Below are 18,958 nucleotides of genomic sequence, written 5' to 3' on the forward strand. Positions count from 1 at the left end.
AGCCTGTTGCCGCTTGGCCGAGGCAGTATTGCAGTGCTTCCAGCTTGCGACGGATGTTGACGTTTCAGAGATGGAGGGTGAGATGGAGGTATAGGAACTGCTGTAGAAGGTGAGGGAAACCCTGATTCAACCAGGGCCCACAATCCTCGGTGTTGGTAGTACGTGTTCCGTCCCAGGGTCTGACTGGGTTAATTTTGTGGAAGCCGGGACCCAGTGTGCCCTCAGTGAAATGTACCGTCCCTGACCACAAGCACTTGTCCATTATATTTCCCAGCTGAGAAAACTTTGCAGGATTGGTATCACAGGAAAAATTGCACACCTCAGATGGACTTGTTTCACTGCTTGCGCTATAAAGCGATGTTACTGCAACCAATAAAGTCTGGCCATAAGCTTTTGATGTGTAATTAATGCAGTATAAATGGTGTATAATATTTCCCTGCTGAGAAAACTTTGCAGGATTACTATCGCAGAAAAATTTGCACACCTCAGATGGACTTGTTTCACTGCTTGCGCTACATAGCGATGTTATTGCAAACAACCAAGTCTGGCTGTATGCTTTTAATGCACCACTGCCGCAGTAAAAAAGCAATGTAATATTTCCCTGCTCAGAACAATTTGCAGGATTAAGAGCAAAAAGAATATTAGTAGCCCTGAGAAGGGCTTTTGATATGAGTTGCAGCAGAAAGGATGTGCAATTAGCCCTATCTTGTCCTACACTATCCCTTCAGCACAATGTGTCCCTAAGTGCTGCTAACAGCAGTATTAATATTGATTATAATTAGCCCTAAATAAGGGCTGTTGTTGCAGTTGAAAGAAATAAAAGTGTTATCTAATCGCTGCCTATACACAGCAAAAACTATGTCCCTAGTTCAGCAGCACCTCTCCCTGCTATGCCTGTTTCTGTTGGTACACTGTGCCGAGTATAGCGTCCCAGATCTTATATAGACCCGATAATGCTATGCAGCCAGCCAATCACAGTAATGCGAATACCAACATGGCTGTTTAAGAAGCACCAAACATGCGGGGCGGACACTCGAGCTTGCAACCGTGCATTCAAAAATACTTGCCGAGTAACTAGCATCGCGAGTGTCCTGATGCTCGAGCGTGTAACGAGCAGTGATGACCACGCTCGCTCATCACTTATAATTATTCACCTTTGGGATTTAAGATCTTGCTTCTTTGTATAATGTTTGTGTCTTCTTACTAAATTGGAATAATATGGTTTACAAAAAAAATCTCAACGGTGAAAAAGAATGTACAAGAAGATTGCCATTATTTTCCATTCGAGCATTAAAGGGTACAAAGATGTTTAATTTTTGATTTTTGTTCAATTCTGAAAAATTATACAATTTATCATGATACCAATTCGATGCAATCTCATGCAATCCAGGTACAAAAAAAAAACACATTTCTTTAAAATGGAAGCTTATACACTACCGTTCAAAAGTTTGGGGTCACCCAGACAATTTTGTGTTTTCCATGAAAACTCATACTTTTATTTATCAAATGAGTTGAAAAATGAATAGAAAATATAGTCCAGACATTGACAAGGTTAGAAATAATGATTTTTATTTGAAAGAATAAGTTTCTCCTTCAAACTTTGCTTTCGTCAAAGAATGCTCCCTTTGCAGCAATTACAGCATTGCAGACCTTTGGCATTCTAGCTGTTAATTTGCTGAGGTAATCTTGAGAAATTTCACCCCATGCTTCCTGAAGCCCCTCCTACAAGTTGGACTGGCTTGATGGGCACTTTTTGCGTAACACGGTCAAGCTGCTCCCACAACAGCTCAATGGGGTTGAGATCTCGTGACTGCACTGGCCACTCCATTACAGATAGAATACCAGCTGCTTGCTTCTTCTCTAAATAGTTCATGCATAATTTGGAGGTGTGCTTTGGGTCATTGTCCTGTTGTAGGATGAAATTGGCTCCAATCAAGCGCGGTCCACAGGGTATGGGATGGTGTTGCAAAATGGAGTGATAGCCTTCCTTATTCAAAATTCCATTTAGCTTGTACAAATCTCCCACTTTACCAGCACCAAAGCAACCCCAGACCATCACATTACCTCCACCATGCTTGACAGATGATTTCTCAAACTAGAGACTCTAATGTACTTGTCTTGTTGCTCAGTTGTGCAGTGAGGCCTCCTACTTCTCTTTATACTCTGGTAAGAGCCTGTTTGTGCTCTCCTCTGAAGGGAGTAGTACACACCGTTGTAGGAAATCTTCAGTTTCTTTTCAATTTCTCGCCTTCATTTCTAAGAACAAGAATAGACTGTCGAGTTTCACATGAAAGTTCTCTTTTTCTGGCCATTTTGAGAGTTTCATAGAAAAAACAAATGTAATGCTTCAGATTCTCAACTAGCTCAAAGGAAAGTCAATTTTATAGCTTCTCAAATCAGCCAAACCGTTTCCAGCTGGGCTAACATACATGTGCAATGGTTTTCTAGGGTTTTCTAAACATCCATTAGCCTTCTTACACAGTTAGCAAACACAATGAACCATTAAAACACTGGAGTGGTGGTTGTTGGAAATTGGCCTCTATACACCTAAGTAGATATTGCAATAAAAACAAGACGTTTGCAGTTAGAATAGTCATTTACCACATTAACAATGTATAGAGTGTATTTCTGATTCATTTAATGTTAGCTTCATTGAAAAAAATGTGCTTTTCTTTCAAAAATAATGAAATTTCTAAATGACGCCAAACTTTTGAACGGTAGTGTTAGTCGGATTAGATCTGTCAGATTTACACTTGTACATCTCGTACCATACATATATTGCTGTATGCAGAGAGAAGTTATGGAGGGATACATCTGTAGCAGTACAAAGACTATTCTAATCTGGTTTTTAAGGCATTTTATCTTTTTTATTATTGCTATGGCTCATGCATTTGACCGATTTTATTGCACGAATGCTAGTCGTGGTATTCACTGATATCACTAGTACCTATGATATTCCATGGGACTGTGCACAGGTCTGATTTTTTTCCTTGTACCGAATGGTCCGCGGAATAAATCGAAGACATGTCTGATTTTGATCCAAGTGTCAAATCAAAATCGACAATGCAAGTCTATGAGTCAATGAAAAGAATAAGACCGCACTTGAATGACATCCAAGTGCGGTTCAATTTTCACAGACTGACGGTAAGAAGAAGATGAAGAAACATTTTTTTTCTCCACTTCCGAGAAAAAACACTCTGATAAAACCATGATCATAATAATTGTCTCCACATCTGAGAAAAATGGTCCATCTGTCGTGTGAACCTACCCTTATTAACTGATTTAATACATGAAATAAATTGTTCACAGTGACCAACCTTGAATTTTTCATACTTTTTATATTGCATTGAGTAAAAGTACAACCAAAGAGAACATGTTCCACCTGATACATAGTCTCAGCCTAGTGCCTATATAGTAAATGATCAAAATTCCATTTAAATGTATAACATGATAAGACTTACCGATGAAGTAAGCCAACAAAATAGCAAGAAGGATAGCCGCTGCTATGGCTGATAACGCTGCACATTTCCAGCTGCAATACTTTGATGGTTTCTTCAGCTTAAAGGCATTTCTGGAGAAGGTGTTTCGTGGTAGGAGTCTTGGAGGTGGAGTGTAAACTGTTCCTGAAGTCAGAGGATAACCGGGAGATGAGCTGCTAAATAAAGGAGTTGTTCCAGAAGATGTCTTGAACAAGAAGTGCCTGAAAAAGAGCAAGGAGACAGAATTTTGAAAAAACTGATTGACATTTATATTGTGCTGCCATAAGGATAAGACAAGAAGTGGCAGCAAGGATGTCACAACAATACACGTCGTAGTTTGTAAACGATATTTATTGCTTTTGCAGGAAAATTCCCTTAATGCAATAAGCAATGCTCTAGTCAAATATTCATGCACATAGAAATGTCCACAGATATATTTAGCTGCAAGCAGAATTGACAAATAATATTGCATTTGTTCACAAACCTTATTATTCATATAGGAACATTGTTATCATTTAATATATGAAAACAGGGCATTTGGAGAGCAAAACATTCAGGCAGTGGCTTCTATTAAACTCCGTACTGATGGGTGATAATGCTTCCTGGGTTATAATATCATAGCAGGATTACATACACTGAATAAGTGCATAAGGCCCATTGCACAATGCAAACAATCATTAGAAACCACTTTTGTAAAATAAATTAAAGGGGTTTTAAGCAAAAAATCCATGTTCACACTTTAAAGTGTACACTGTTCTGGTCCAGTGGTTCACTGCCAGTCTCTGTTTACCTTCTTGAAACAATGGTATGCTTGCTGCGGCCAGTGGTTAACTAGATTGGTCATGTACTAATACAGCATGTCATTGCTTCACGATTGTAAACAGAGACTGGCAGGATATTAATGGAATGGCGACATTTGATCAGCTGGGATTTAAAAGGTTAATAAGCGATTTTGTACCGGTGTTATTTCAGCTGACCCATTTTTTAAAGGCTCTTTAAGTTGTAACTAAAACACTGCATCAGGCAGGACTACAAGTGTCCAAAATTTGTCATATCATACTTCCCCCTCAGATTAAATATAATCTGACATATTTACAGACGATATATTCTGCCTAGCAGGTAGGGTCCTTCAATCCTAAAAATATCACTGAGCATCTTCTTAATGTTGAGACCGCAAGTGATTAGCAAAGTCTCAGTGAACCTGAAACATTGAATTAAGTATTGGTGTAATGCATGGAAATTTCCAGTTCTCCAAAGCAAGGGGCTCTCTTTGTAGGCACTACTTATTATGGCAGATGATCATCTTAGATGGGAGGCCACCCATTATTGTATAATTGGGCATTTGAATATGGAGAAATCCCTTGAGGCCGTGGTCACACTACCGTACAACGGCTGAGTGCTATGCGATAAAACATTGCATATCACTCGGCCCAATGATATTCTATGGGCCAGCTCAGGTCAGCTATTATTTTCTCATGCCGATTCAGCGCTTTGCAGCGAGACTCGATTCACTCGCACCCATACAATGGAGATGAAGAGATTACTTTCTCCATCTCCTCCGCAGCTGTGCTGTGATCTTCTCATGCTAGAGAATCGGAGCACAGTAGCATGATACTCGGCTCCTGCTCTGCTGTGAGGGTCATTAGCTTATCACATCTGATCCTCTCGCATCGGATGCCATACACTGGTGTGACTCCGGCTTTAGAGTAGTTGCCTAACATTTAGTGATTTTTTTCATGGATCATTAGAGGCGTTATTCCAGACTATTTTATTATTTTACTATGGGCCTTAGGACTAACAGGAAAGAAGTTGCTAACTACTTGCTTGTTCTTCCTGGCGCCAGCTCAGAGCTGTCATCGACCGCTCCTGCCAGCCATTCTGCTGCTTTCATCAACACTGCTGTCATCTCTCTTCTGGAGGAAGAAAGAATCCAACTGTCAATCAGCATGAGATTGGTTGTCACGCCCCATCAACAGAGCAGAGCATTAGACCAGCAGCTGCTCGGTCTACATCACATTACTGGAAGCTGGAAAATTGTTGGCAGGAGCGGTCTATGACTGCTCTGAGCTAGCAGAGATCGGGGGTAGGCAGTACAAGAACATAAGAAAAAGATCAAATAGTCTGGAATAACCACTTTAATGCTGTGGATTGTATTTGTATTGATAAAACTGCATTATCCTGAATTTTGTATTCATTTGTACATGAGAAACCTTTCAATAAAGGCTGATGACGTTCTATGTGTAAAACAGATGGCAGATGAATCTTTTCTAAGACACCACTACTTTAGTGGCTGATATTACATTTGCATAAGTTTGTAATGTATTAGTAAATGACAGATATTATTGACAGATAATAATTTTATGCAATAACTGAGGAAACCAGTAAGCCTTTAAACTAATATCTTAATCACAAATAAATGTGCTTGAAAATATGCAGAGATGAGACATACTTAAATAAGACTTCGTAGAAACCATGGAATAAATAATCCACAGTTCTTGGAATTTTTTCAGAAAATCTTCTAGTGAAAATTCTGGAAAGGCAGATTATGTATTCTAATTTAGGGTGAAGTTGTCACTTTCAAGGAAACACAGAAACATCTTTAATTTCTCCAAGGAGCTTTAACATTTTCTAACCATGTACAGTAAGGCCGTGTATGACATGGTAATAAGTAGTCTTACATGAGCCTTTAGTGTATTTGGAAGCCAGTTGTGTCAGCAAACAAACCAGTCAAGGATACTGTGTGTGAACATGGCTATCATGTAAAAAAGAAATAAAAACATTTTGCTACATTGCTTAATTTCCTGTTTAATGATCTGCGATGACCGAATACATCATTTATTAAAGCATAAACACAATGGATAAAGAGTTTTATACTAATGGAAAGGATTTCTGCTCAACATGTAATTGAGGTATTCAATCAGAACCTAAGGTGCATTTAAATGGGCCGAGAATGAAGTTTCTCACGCTGCGAGCGGTGACATCAGTGAGGTTACCGCAGTTAATAGCCGATGAACTCCATTCACCTTACTGACGTCACTGTAGGCGCTTTCTCACACTACTGTCAGTGTCAGTTCCAGCTGGTGTGCTGAGCGGTCGCATACTCATGTCACCGCTCAACACATCATCCAGATGTAGCATAGTTGGGGATTGTCATCATCAGTATGGATTATCTGCGGACAGGTGAGTGTTACTTTGTTTTTTTTATCTTTATTTGAATCTTAATAAATGGGTAAAAGAGGGAATATTACCAGTATGGTGGCAGGATTCAGCAGTTCCTGACAAGGTTAAAAGGATGCAAGATTTTGCAAAATATATCAAAATGGTGTACTCGGAATTATAAGATTGGACTCATGGCTACAATACACATTAACTAGGATTTTGCACACAAAAAATGATGCTTGTATTTACCCACTTAAGGTTACATTCCCAGGATGAAATTTTGGTAAAGTTTTGATGTTGGAGATTTTCTACAGCATTTCTGCACTTCTCAGCTTGAATTCTTTTCATTGCCCTTTTGAGGCTGCTGTTTTTGTCTTTTTTTTTGGTATGTCATGTTTTAAATAAAGCTGCTTTGTTTTTGATATTTACCGTTATTTGGTTTTGATGAAACTTTATTGATACAACCATGTGTGGATTAAATACATTTTAGTGCGTTTGGGCAGCAGAAAAGAATTAAAAATGCTTATTCGTTGTTACTTGCGGATTCTCTGCCTCCAATGAAATTTTATGAAGAAAATCTGCACATAACACTCAGTGTACTCACAAGAGAAAATGACATGTTGCTGATTTAAAACACGCACCGCAGGTTAATTTATGCTGAGATAAAAGGAAAAACAGTAGGGATGAGATTTCTATAAATTCCAGCCACTTTGCTTGAACTGCAAGACACTGCATTCTTGGTACAGTGAAAATAAATATCATCAAGAACTCATTGTGGAAACTTAACCTAATGCTGCAGATATTTTGAACCATCAGGATACAGTGATTTTGCTTTTTTCATCCCTTTTTTTTCTAATTTTTTTGTAGCAATAAAAGTGTTTTTTATTTTGTGGCACTAGCTGTATTTTTTCACAGCACCATTTAAGGGTATATGGAAAAAAAATCAATTTTGTCATTTCTTTCGGTTTTTATTTTTACTCCATTCCCCATGTGTAAATCCCTCCTACACACATTTGAACCCATATATTGATATGAATTTTTGTCCTTTCAGGGCATCCTATGTTTTATCTATTACTTTTATCCTATATGTATGCTGTATACCATTTTAAAACAAACAAAAGATAAAACATTTGTTGTTTGGGTCATAAAATTAACAGGTGATTCCATCAATCTTAGAGTATGTGCACACCAAGTCATTTTTAAGCGGGTACACTCCAAAATATGCCTGAAAAAGCGCTAAATACAGTAGACGCTAAATAGAATGAACATATGTGTTTCCATGTAAAAATAACTTGCTGTGCATGTATTCATTCTTTTCAGATTCTTTTAACCCCTTCACGACAATTGCAGTATATATACAGTACGTTATGAATGGGAACGACTTCCCGACCAATGCAATATATACGTCATTTCGATCACCCACGCTCAGGGGGCTGTGTGAGGGCGATTGCCGCCAGGTGTCAGCTGATTCTGACTAGTGACACCCGGCACTCAACAATCGGGGCAGTACTTGCATCGCTTCCGGCACTTCAACCCGCTAAATGCTACGATCAATATTGAGTGCAGTATTTAGCGAGCAGGCAGAGGGAGGAAGCCCCTCTGCCCTTGGATCGGCACCCCTGAGACGTCATCACGGGGATACGATCGTTGCCATGGTGACCCGATGTCATCATGATGACATCCGGGGCACCAGAGCTAGCAAACTTACTATACCATGCTCCGAGCATGGTGTAGCAGGTTTGTCTGTCAATGCAGCACTGACAGTTTATAAGGCATAGCAATGCATCTGTATTGCTATGCTTTATGAGCAATCAGGCTGAAAAAAGTGAAAGTCCCATAAAGGGACAAAGTAAAAAAGTAAAAAAAAAAAGTGAAAATAGTGAAAAAAAATTGTAAAAATAGAAAAAAAATCACAAAATATTAAAATACAAATATATATTTATGAAAATATTAATAACATTATATAATATATATTATATAATATATTAATCTAAATATTTTTATGAAAAAAAAAGTACACATATTTGGTATCGCTACTTCACGAACGGCCCAAACAAAAAAACTGTCCCACCAGTTAATGCCTTCAATGAACACCATAAAAAAAATAAAAAACTATACTTTATCATGATACCGCCAAACAAAAAGTGGAATAAAACACGATCAAAAGGACTAATATAAGTAAATATGGTATCGCTGAAAACATCATCTTGTCCCTCAAAAAACAAGTTGACATACAAAAATAAAGTTATAGCACTCAGAATAAAGCCATGAAAAAATAATTATTTTTTCTATAAAAGAGTTTTATTGTGTAACAGCGCCAAAACATAAAAAAAATATATAAATGTGGTATCGCTGTAATAGTACTGTCCCAAAGAATAAAGCCGCTTTATCAACTTTACCACACATGGAAAGGCATAAAAAAAAAAAAAAAAACAATTCCCGAATTGCTGGTTTTTGTTCATTCTGCCTCCCACAAAATTGGAATCGAAAGCGATCAAAAAATGTCATGTGCCCGAAAATGGTACCAATAAAATGTCAACTCATTTTGCAAAAAAACAAGTCCTCACATAACTCTGTCAGCCAATAAATTATAGCTCTCAAAATATGGTGATACAAAAACTAGTTTTTGCAATAAAAAAGTGTTTTTTAGTGTATGACAGCAGCCAAACATAAAAAAAACTGATATACATCTGGTATCACTGTAATTGCACTGACCTGAAGAATAAAGCTGTGTTATCACTTATACCGTACAAGGAACGCCTTAAAAAATAAATAAAACCAATTGTTCACCTGCTGTTGATTTGTTCATTCTGCTTCCCAAAGATCGCAGTAAGGCTCTGCTCACATTTATCCTGTGCTCTATGCTGAATGCTTACACCAAGGTTTCTCTGTCAATCTCTGAAATACGTGATTCAGATGGAACCTCCGATGGACGATTCCCTATAATGAGGCAGATGGTGGCACTGTGGAAGCCGTCTGGCCTATGATCCAGTGGTGTCTGTCATTTTAGGCATGCATGAAAGCACACAGTTTTGTGCACCTCTGGAAAGAAGGACACCACTGAACAGAGGCCAGATGAAGTCCAGAGTAACTTTGCTGCCTAATTATAGTCCATAAGACAGTAGAAAGCGACAAAAAATAGCTGAAGATAATAGTAGTTAAAATACCTTTATTAAACATTGAAAAAATGGTACTACATACAAGAGGAAAAGTACGTGTGCAGCACGTGAAATGTGCTTAATACTAAATTTGTTAATATTATATAATGTGATTAAACAGGAGAACAGACTAGAATATAACAGTCTGTCCTATTATAAAATGTCCAATCACTCATCCACTAGTCCATTGATGTATGGGTAAAATATAGGGTAAATAATGATGGAGGTAGATGTTGATACATTTAACCAGCTTAAACCCCATATAGCCTTACACAAAGAAAAAGGGAATTGGTTAATGCTCAGCACATTATTGGGGATTGAATGTAACCCCTTAGCAAGGTATCTGGATTGGTAGTCCTATATATTATTATTATTATTATTATTTACTATTATAGCGCCATTTATTCCATGGCGCTTTACATGTGAAAAAGGGGTATAATGCAAGAACAATTACAATAATCTTGAACACAATGTGACAGCGACTGGTACAGGAGGAGCGAGGACCCTGCCCGAGAGGGCTCACAATCTATGAGGGATGGGTGAGGATACGGTAGGTGAGGGTAGAGCTGGTCGTGCAGCGGTATGGTGGAGCGGTGGTTATTGCAGGTTGTAGGCTTGTCGGAAGAGGTGGGTCTTCAGGTTCCTTTTGAAGGTTTCCACGGTAGGCGAGAGTCTGATATGTTGGGGTAGAGAGTTCCAGAGTAGGGCGGAAGCACGGGAGAAATCTTGTATACGGTTGTGGGAGGAGGAGATAAGAGGGGAGTAGAGAAGGAGATCTTGTGAGGATCGGAGGTTGCGTGCAGGTATGTAACGGGAGACTAGGTCGGAGATATATGGAGGAGACAGGTTGTGAATGGCTTTGTATGTCATGGTTAGGGTTTTGAACTGGAGTCTCTGAGCAATGGGGAGCCAGTGAAGAGATTGACAGAGAGGAGATCCCGGGGAATAGCGGGGGGACAGGTGGATTAGTCGAGCAGCAGAGTTTATGATAGATTGGAGGGGTGCGAGAGTGTTAAAGGGGAGGCCACAGAGCAGGAGGTTGCAGTAGTCAAGGCGGGAGATGATGAGGGCGTGCACTAGTGTTTTTGCCGATTCATGGTTTAGGAATGTGCGGATCCGGGAGATATTTTTGAGTTGGAGTCGGTAGGAAGTGGAAAAGGCTTGGATATGTGGTTTGAAGGAGAGTTCCGAGTCCAGGGATAACCCAAGGCAGCGAGCTTGAGGGACTGGGGAAAGTGGGCAGCCATTGACGTTGATAGATAGGTCAGTTGGGAGGGTTGAATGAGATGGCGGAAAGATGATGAATTCTGTTTTGTCCATGTTAAGTTTTAGAAATCTGGCAGAGAAGAAGGATGAAATAGCAGACAGACATTGTGGGATTTTGGTTAATAAGGAGGTGATATCGGGTCCAGAGAGGTAGATCTGTGTGTCATCGGCATATAGGTGATACTGAAAGCCATGAGACTCTAAGAGCTGTCCCAGGCCTAAGGTGTAGATGGAGAAGAGCAGGGGTCCTAGAACTGAACCTTGGGGGACACCGACAGATAGGGGGCGAGATGAAGAGGTGGTGTGTGAATGGGAGACACTGAATGTCCGGTCTGTTAGGTATGAGGAGATCCAGGATAGGGCCAAGTCTGTGATGCCGAGAGATGAGAGAGTCTGTAGTAAGAGGGAATGGTCCACTGTGTCAAAGGCAGATGACAGGTCTAGGAGGAGGAGGACAGAGTAGTGTCGCTTAGATTTGGCAGTTAGTAGGTCGTTTGTGACTTTAGTCAGTGCAGTTTCAGTAGAATGGTGCGGTCGGAAACCAGATTGTAGGCGGTCAAAGAAGGAGCAGGAGGAGAGGTGGGAGGACAGCTCAGAATGGACATGTTGTTCCAGTAGTTTTGAGGCATAGGGGAGAAGTGATATGGGGCGATAGCTAGACACAGAGGATGGGTCAAGGGAGGGCTTTTTGAGGATGGGTGTGATTGAGGCATGTTTGAAGCATGAGGGGAAAACACCAGTTGTTAATGACAGGTTGAAGAGGTGGGCTAGGGCTGGGATGAAGATAGTGGTAAGGTTTGGGATGAGGTGGGACGGGATTGGGTCAAGTTTACAGGTGGTGAGGTGTGATTTGGAGAGTAAGGAGGAAAGTTGATCTTCAAAAATGGTGGAGAATGTAGTTTTGGAGGAGGAGGGTTGAGTAGGTGTGGGGAGGGGCGGTGGGGACTTTAGGCAAAAGCTTTGTCTGATGGTGTCAATCTTCTGCTTGAAGAATGAGGCAAAGTCTTTGGCTGAAATAAAAGGAGAGGGAGGAGGCACTGGGGGACGGAGGAGAGAATTGAAGGTGTTGAATAGTTGTTTAGGGTTGTGAGACAGGGAGTATATGAGAGATGCAAAGTATGTTTGTTTTGCTGCAGTGAGGGTGGACTTGAAGGTAGTGAGGGACTGTTTGAATGTGATGAAGTGCTCATGGGAGTGGGACCTTTTCCATCTACGTTCAGCAACCCTGAAGGCCTGTCGCAGCTCTTTAGTTAGGCTGGTGTGCCAGGGTTGTCTGTTGATTGTGCGAGCCTTGGTATGTGTGAGGGGGGCGACCAAATCGAGAGCTGCAGCTGTTGTGGTGTTGTATAAAGTGGCAGCAGTATCTGCATCATGTAAGGAACTAATGTCTGTAAGAGGGAGGAGGGATTCAGAGAGAGAGTGTAGGTCAAGGTGTTTGAGATTCCTACGAGGGTATGCAAGTTTGTGGAGTGGGGATTGTTGCCCCGGGGAGGAGAGAGAAGAGAATGTGAGTAGGTTGTGGTCAGAAAGAGGTAGAGGTGAGTTAGAGAGGTTAGATAGGGAACAGAGGTGGGTGAAGATGAGGTCCAGTGTGTGGCCTTCTTTGTGGGTGGGTGTGGAAGACCACTGGGTAAGATCAAAGGAGGAAGTGAGGGATAGAAGCTTAGAGGCAGCTGAGAGGGAAGTGTCAATGGGGATGTTAAAGTCGCCCATGAGGATAGTGGGGATGTCAACGGAGAGGAAATGAAGTAGCCAGGTGGTGAAGTGGTCAAAGAAAGTGGTGGTTGATCCTGGGGGGCGGTAGATGACAGCCAGTTGGAGGTTGGATGGGGAGTAGATGCGCACCCAGTGCGCTTCAAAAGACGGGAGAGTAATTGCGGGCGGCAGTGGGATCTGGGTGAAGGAGCAGTTTTCTGAGAGGAGGAAACCTATTCCTCCACCATGCTTGCCGTTGGGGCGGGGAGTATGGGAGAGGTGGAATCCGCCATACGAAAGTGCAGCAGGTGAGGCTGTGTCGGAGGGGGTGAGCCAGGTTTCAGTGATGCCGAGGAAGGAAAGCTTGTTGGTGATGAAGAGATCGTGAATGTAGGAAAGTTTATTGCAGACAGAGCGAGCGTTCCATAGAGCTCCTGTTAGTGGAACTGGGGAAGCGGGGGCTGGGCGGATGGGTATAAGGTTAGAAGGGTTGCGAGAGTTTGGGATAGATCGGGGGTAGGAGGTGGAAGTGAATGTAGGGATGTGGTGAGGAGGGCCAGGATTTGGAGAGATGTCGCCGGCAGTAAGGAGGAGAAGAGAAAGCGTTATTAGGTGGGAGCAGGAGAGGGCATGAGGTGGCTGTCTGTGTTTGGAGACAAAGGATTGTATGTTGAGGAATAGCTCTGAGGAGGAGGCGAGATGGGTGGGGAGAATGGAGGGAGAGATGAAGAGTTCCTTTCCAGGTGTAGGGATTAGGGGTGGTTGAAAGAAGTGAAGGATTAAGGGGGTGAGAGTGAAAACAAAAACAAACATTGTTTACTGCGACTTAGTATCCAGTTACCTTCAGTTCACTTCAGATTCAATTCAGAATTAATTCAAATTTCAGACACTTCAGCTAATGGACACTTAAGCTGTTGTTCTCCTTTTCATATGCATTCTTACTGAATGGACTGCCATTCTATGGTCCTTGTGCTGACTTCCACATTTTGGATTTCATGCCAGAGACTGGATTCTAATACACTTCCATATTTGTATAGTTTTCCAGTGGTCTCATCTTCTGCCTAATTATAGTGAATAGATCCTTCGAGGATTTCATCTGAATCACGTCACTCGGAGATTTAGATGGAAACTCAGATATAAGTGCTCAGTGTAGAGCGCCAGATAAATGTGATCCAAAATGTTATGTAAAATATTCCTAACACTAGCTTCAAATCAATCCACAAAAAGTCCCCATTCAGGTCTGTCATCTGTTAATGGAAATATTGGGGGCTTCCACGTTATGGATAGTACAAACGCTATGGAAAAGAAAAATGGCTCCTCGCCCCTCAAACGAAATCCAATGAATTCTGTGCTCCCAAATCCAAGTGCCCCCTCCCTTCTGAGCCTCAGTGTGCCTAAACCGCAGTTAGCTTCCACATGTTTGCCATTTCTGTAGCGATGAGAGCCTGCCTAATTTACGGGTGCGTGTCTTCAGAAGCATGAGCTGGGCACAACGTACTGGTCACTACAACGGCAGATTGCAATTTTCACTCAGCAACATCCACTGTTGCTTGTTTCTAGAAAAGACCCATGATGTAAAAATCGTCACTATACCTGTAGATAAATTCCCAAAGGGGTATAATTTCCAAAATGGGGTCTCTTGATGGGGTATTCTGCTATTCTGCCAATTAGGGGCTCTGTATATGGAATCTGCATACTATTCTAGGAAAATCTGCGCTTCTGGAGGCAAATAGCGCTCTGTCGCTCCCGAGTCTTGCCGTGTGGTTAAGCAGTACTGTGCAGCTATGTAGGGGGTATTTCAACATTCAGAAGAAATTGTGGGACAAATTTTGATGACATTTTTACTAATTTCCCAGTGTAAAAATATAAAATCTGGGGCTAAAGTAAATTTTGGTGGTAAAATTTTAATTATTTTTTTCTTCACTGCCCAATGGCATAAAATTCTGTGAGCCACTTGTGGTGTCAATATGATTACTTCACCCCTAGATGAATTCACTGAGAGGTGTAGTTTGTAAAATGGGGTCTCTTATGGGGGGGTCTGCTGTTCTGGCACCTCAGGGGCTTTGCCAATGTGACATGGCACCCTCAAACCAGTCCAGCAAAATCTGAACTCCAATATGGCACGTCTTACTTTCTGAGCTTTGTGCCTCAAAAGTAGTTTTCAACCACATATGAGGTATCTGCATGCTCAGGAAAATTTGCACAACATATTTTGGGGTCCATTTTTTCCTGTTACTCTTGCGAAAATGCAAAACTTGAGGCTAGTAAACATATTTGTGTGAAAAAATCGATTTTTTTACTTTCACAACTCTACGTTATAAACTTCTGTGAAGCATCTAGGGGTTAAAGGTGCTCACTACACATCTAGATAAGATCCCAGAGGGGTTTTAGTTTTCAAAATTGTGTTATTTGTGGGGGTTTCTACTGTTTAGGAACATCAGGGGCTCTCCAAACGCGACATGGCATCAGCTAATTATTCTAGCAAATTTTACATTCAAAAAGTCAATTGGTGCTCCTTCCCTTCTGAGCCCTGCCGTGTGCCCACAGTGGTTTTCCCCCACGTATGGGGTATCAGCGTGCTCAGGAGAAATTGCACAACAAATTTTGGGGTCCATTTTCTCCTGTTACCCAATATTTAAAAATTTGGGTCTAAAGTAATATTTTTGTGAAAAAAGTTAAATGTTCATTTTTTCCTTCCACATTCCATTAATTCCAGTGAAGCACCTGAAGGGTTAATAAACTTCTTGAATGTGGTTTTGAGCACCTTGAGGGGTGCAGCTTTTAGAATGTTGTCTCTTTTGGGTATTTTCCGTCATATAGACCCCTCAAAATCACTTCAAATGTGATGTGGTCCCTAAAAAAAAAGGTTTGGAAATTTTGTTGGAAAAATCTGAATTCGCTGGTCAACTTTTAACCCTTATAGCTTCCTAACAAAAAAAAATTATGTTTCAAAAATTGTGCTGATGTAACGTTGGTATATGGAAAATGTTATTTATTAACTATTTTGTGTGACATAACTCTCTGATTTAAGGGCATAAAAAGTAAAAGTTTGAAAATTGACAATTTTTTTAAATTTTCGCCAAATTTCCTTACTTTTCACAAATAAACGCAAGTCAGATTGAAGAAATTTTATGACTATCATGAAGTGCATTATGTCATGAAAAAACAACCTCAGAATCATTGGGATATCTTGAAGCGTTTCAGATTTATTACCTCATAAAGTAACACTGATCAGAATTGTAAAATTTGGCCTGGTCAGGAAAGTGAAAACAGGCTTGGTACTGAAAATGTTAAACACTTCAGGTTTCAGACAGAATGATTAAAGAAGTGATCAGTCATTTCTTCAAGCGGCTTCCACTTTGAAGCCACTACTAGTTTGTATAGTACAGGTTCAATAAAAAATCAGCGGCCAAAGAGGTCACAAAAAGCATTCAGGAAATAAAAAAGATGCAAAACAGACGAGGGTGTCTTGAAGTGTATATCTCCAGAAAACTCGACAAATTCCCGAATGTCTAAAATACATTGTGTGCACATATCATTAAAGGAATCTGTCAGAAGGTTATTGCTATGTAATTTGAAAGCAGCATGATGGAGGGAAAGAGACCCTAATTCCAGTGATGTGTCACTTACTAGGCTGTGTTGCTATTTCAATAAAATCAGTGTTTTATCAGCAGGAAATTATCACTACAGGACTAGATGTCTCGTGCCTTCTAGTCAACTGCTCTGTATAATCCCACCTGCACCACTGATTAGCAGCTTTCTGTAAATGTAAAGCAAACACAAAAAGCTGCCAGCAGTGGTGTAGGCGGGCTAATACAAGACTTGGCATTTTCAACATTACTACATTTACAGCCGAGAAAACAGTGATTATGTCAAAATGACAGCCTGCAGACCAGCAAGTGACAAATCACTGGGGTCATGGTCTCAGTCCCTACATCATGCTGCTCTCAGATTATATAGCAAAATCCTGGTGACAACTTCCCTTTAGTCAGGATGCAGAGTGCTAATGGGGTTATAAAAAGAGCCTTGTTCCTTTGTTGAACCACTTAAATGCTGTGGTTAGTGTTGAGTACAGAGTTCTAGCCAATATTCCGCAGCAGAACATACAGCTCACACCTTCCGCTGATGGAACAGCTACAATGCCCACCTAGTCCCTGTGCCACTCGTTCTACACTATCTGCGCGCTGCCGCTCCAGTGCTGTAAACCAGATAATAAACAATTTACTTAATTTGATGTCACAGAAAGGAAAGCTGAGCAAGCAACTATACATGCTATAAACATGCTATAAACATATGTCAACAGATTCTTGTTTTTTTTTCTATTACTAATTGAACAAAGAAGTCTCATATGAGACCTGTATGACTTGAAAGTAAGGAACATACAGCATATGCATTTTAAAATAATGTAACTAAGTAAACATTGCTAATAATAGTTTTAAAGATATTGCTCTCAACAGACTAAGTTCTCAGTGTGTCAAAGTGGATGCATCTCGGTCCTTTGCTGCTAGATTGCTAAGGATAAGTGAATGAGGAGAGGATGATTATTTTTAATCCCTCCTCGACATCCGCCATATATGTACGGCACAATGGGTGTTGAGTTCCCATGTACAAGCAGAGCCAGCACCAACATCAGCGGGTTTCAGTTGTACATTATATCTGACATGCTGAAGCAATAGCTAAGTGTATTAGCACCTATCCTTGCCATTTAACCCCTAACATACTGCTGTCAATAGTGACAGTTGTATCTGGATAGTTATTTGAGGGAGTGGACTCCCTCTTTAAGCTTATCCACAGTGTGCTGGTAGAAGCAATGGCAACTCAAGGTCAAGTAATGGACTTTGGGTCACTACAGTGGCCTGTAAAGCACTGTAATAAACAGGGTCTAAGAGGCGACGTGTCTTCATAAAATTGGCAGATCTAAAATCCTACAATAGAGAAGTATTGCAGGATATTAGATTATGTACTCATGCAAGTAAAAGTTAAAGTCCCATTTCAGGACTAAGTAAAAAAAATTGTTAACATTAAAAAAATAATGTATAAAAAAGATAACAGAAAACTAGATTGCCACTAAAAATGCTGTTTTATGTTAAAAAAATAGACAAAAAAATTACTCATTTAGTATAATTGCATAATGAGTAATAATAATAATAATAGTAATAATAATAATAATAGTATCACTGTAAATAAATCCCAAATTTTTGTATAAATACATCAATGCCAAAAAAGAAAAAAAACCTGATGGTATCGGCCCCTTAAAATATGATAATGACAAGATAATTATAGAGGACAAAGTAAAGGCTGAGATATTAAACAGGCACTTTTCATCTATGTTCACCAATGAACTGACTGTTCCACGCACCATTGAACAAGGCAGAAATCAAAGTTCAGCACTTGATTTAACTAGTTTAACACAAGAAGAGCTCACTAATTGACAGACTGATGTATCTCATCTTCTTAGACTCTCTTGTAACAAGGTTGATGCCACAGGATTGGAGGATGGCTGATGTGATACCGATATTTAAGAAAGGTAAGAAGGTAGATCCAAGGCAACTACCATCCTGTAAATCTGACATCAGTAGTGTGCAAAGTTTTTGAGGACATTATAAGAGATGACCTGCAGAGATATATCACAGAGAATAATATGATAACTGACAACCAGCACAGAGACATGAAAGATAAGTCGTGTCTAACCAACAAGTTGGGTTTCTATGAAGAGGTAAGTGCAAATCGGGATGTTGGTAATGCAGCTGATGTGATTTATCTAGACTTTGAAAATGCATTTGATACTATACCATACACAGCTTTATACTAAAAGCTCCAGAAGCAAGGACTTGGGGAAACTATATGCAGATGGATAAGGAACTGGCTAAAAGACAGGAAACAAAGAGTTGTCATAAATGGTACCTTCTCTAAATGGGATATAGCCAGCAGTGGGGACAGCATGGATCTGTGCTAGGACCGATTCTTTTTCATCTCTTTATTAATGACCTTGTGGATGGGATTGAGAGTAAAGTGTCAGTCTTTTATGACAACACAATACTATGTAGGATATTAAAAGCTGACCTTGACATTACAATATTGCAAAATAATTTGGATAAGATGACTGAATGGGTAAACACTTGGCAAATGAGATTTAATGTTGATGAATGTAGAGTGATGCACCTAGGATGGAGTAATCCTATTGCTGTATATTCATTAAAT

General features: G+C 40.2%; 1 protein-coding gene across 11 annotated transcripts in view; it reads right to left on the bottom strand.

The window, feature by feature from the left end:
• TENM2 (teneurin transmembrane protein 2) overlaps positions 1–18,958 on the bottom strand; it is a 2,544,132-nt gene that overhangs the window by 1,262,158 nt on the left and 1,263,016 nt on the right. For all 11 annotated transcript variants that reach the window (XM_073651122.1, XM_073651120.1, XM_073651119.1 and 8 more), the window contains one exon: positions 3,462–3,700. In XM_073651122.1, coding sequence (XP_073507223.1) covers positions 3,462–3,700 — 239 coding nt within the window. The remainder of the gene's footprint in view (positions 1–3,461; positions 3,701–18,958) is intronic.

This window comes from Phyllobates terribilis, unplaced genomic scaffold, assembly GCF_046119375.1.
Source record: "Phyllobates terribilis strain yellow unplaced genomic scaffold, ASM4611937v1 Scaffold_11__3_contigs__length_659146591, whole genome shotgun sequence".
In the NCBI taxonomy this organism is placed as follows: domain Eukaryota; kingdom Metazoa; phylum Chordata; class Amphibia; order Anura; family Dendrobatidae; genus Phyllobates; species Phyllobates terribilis.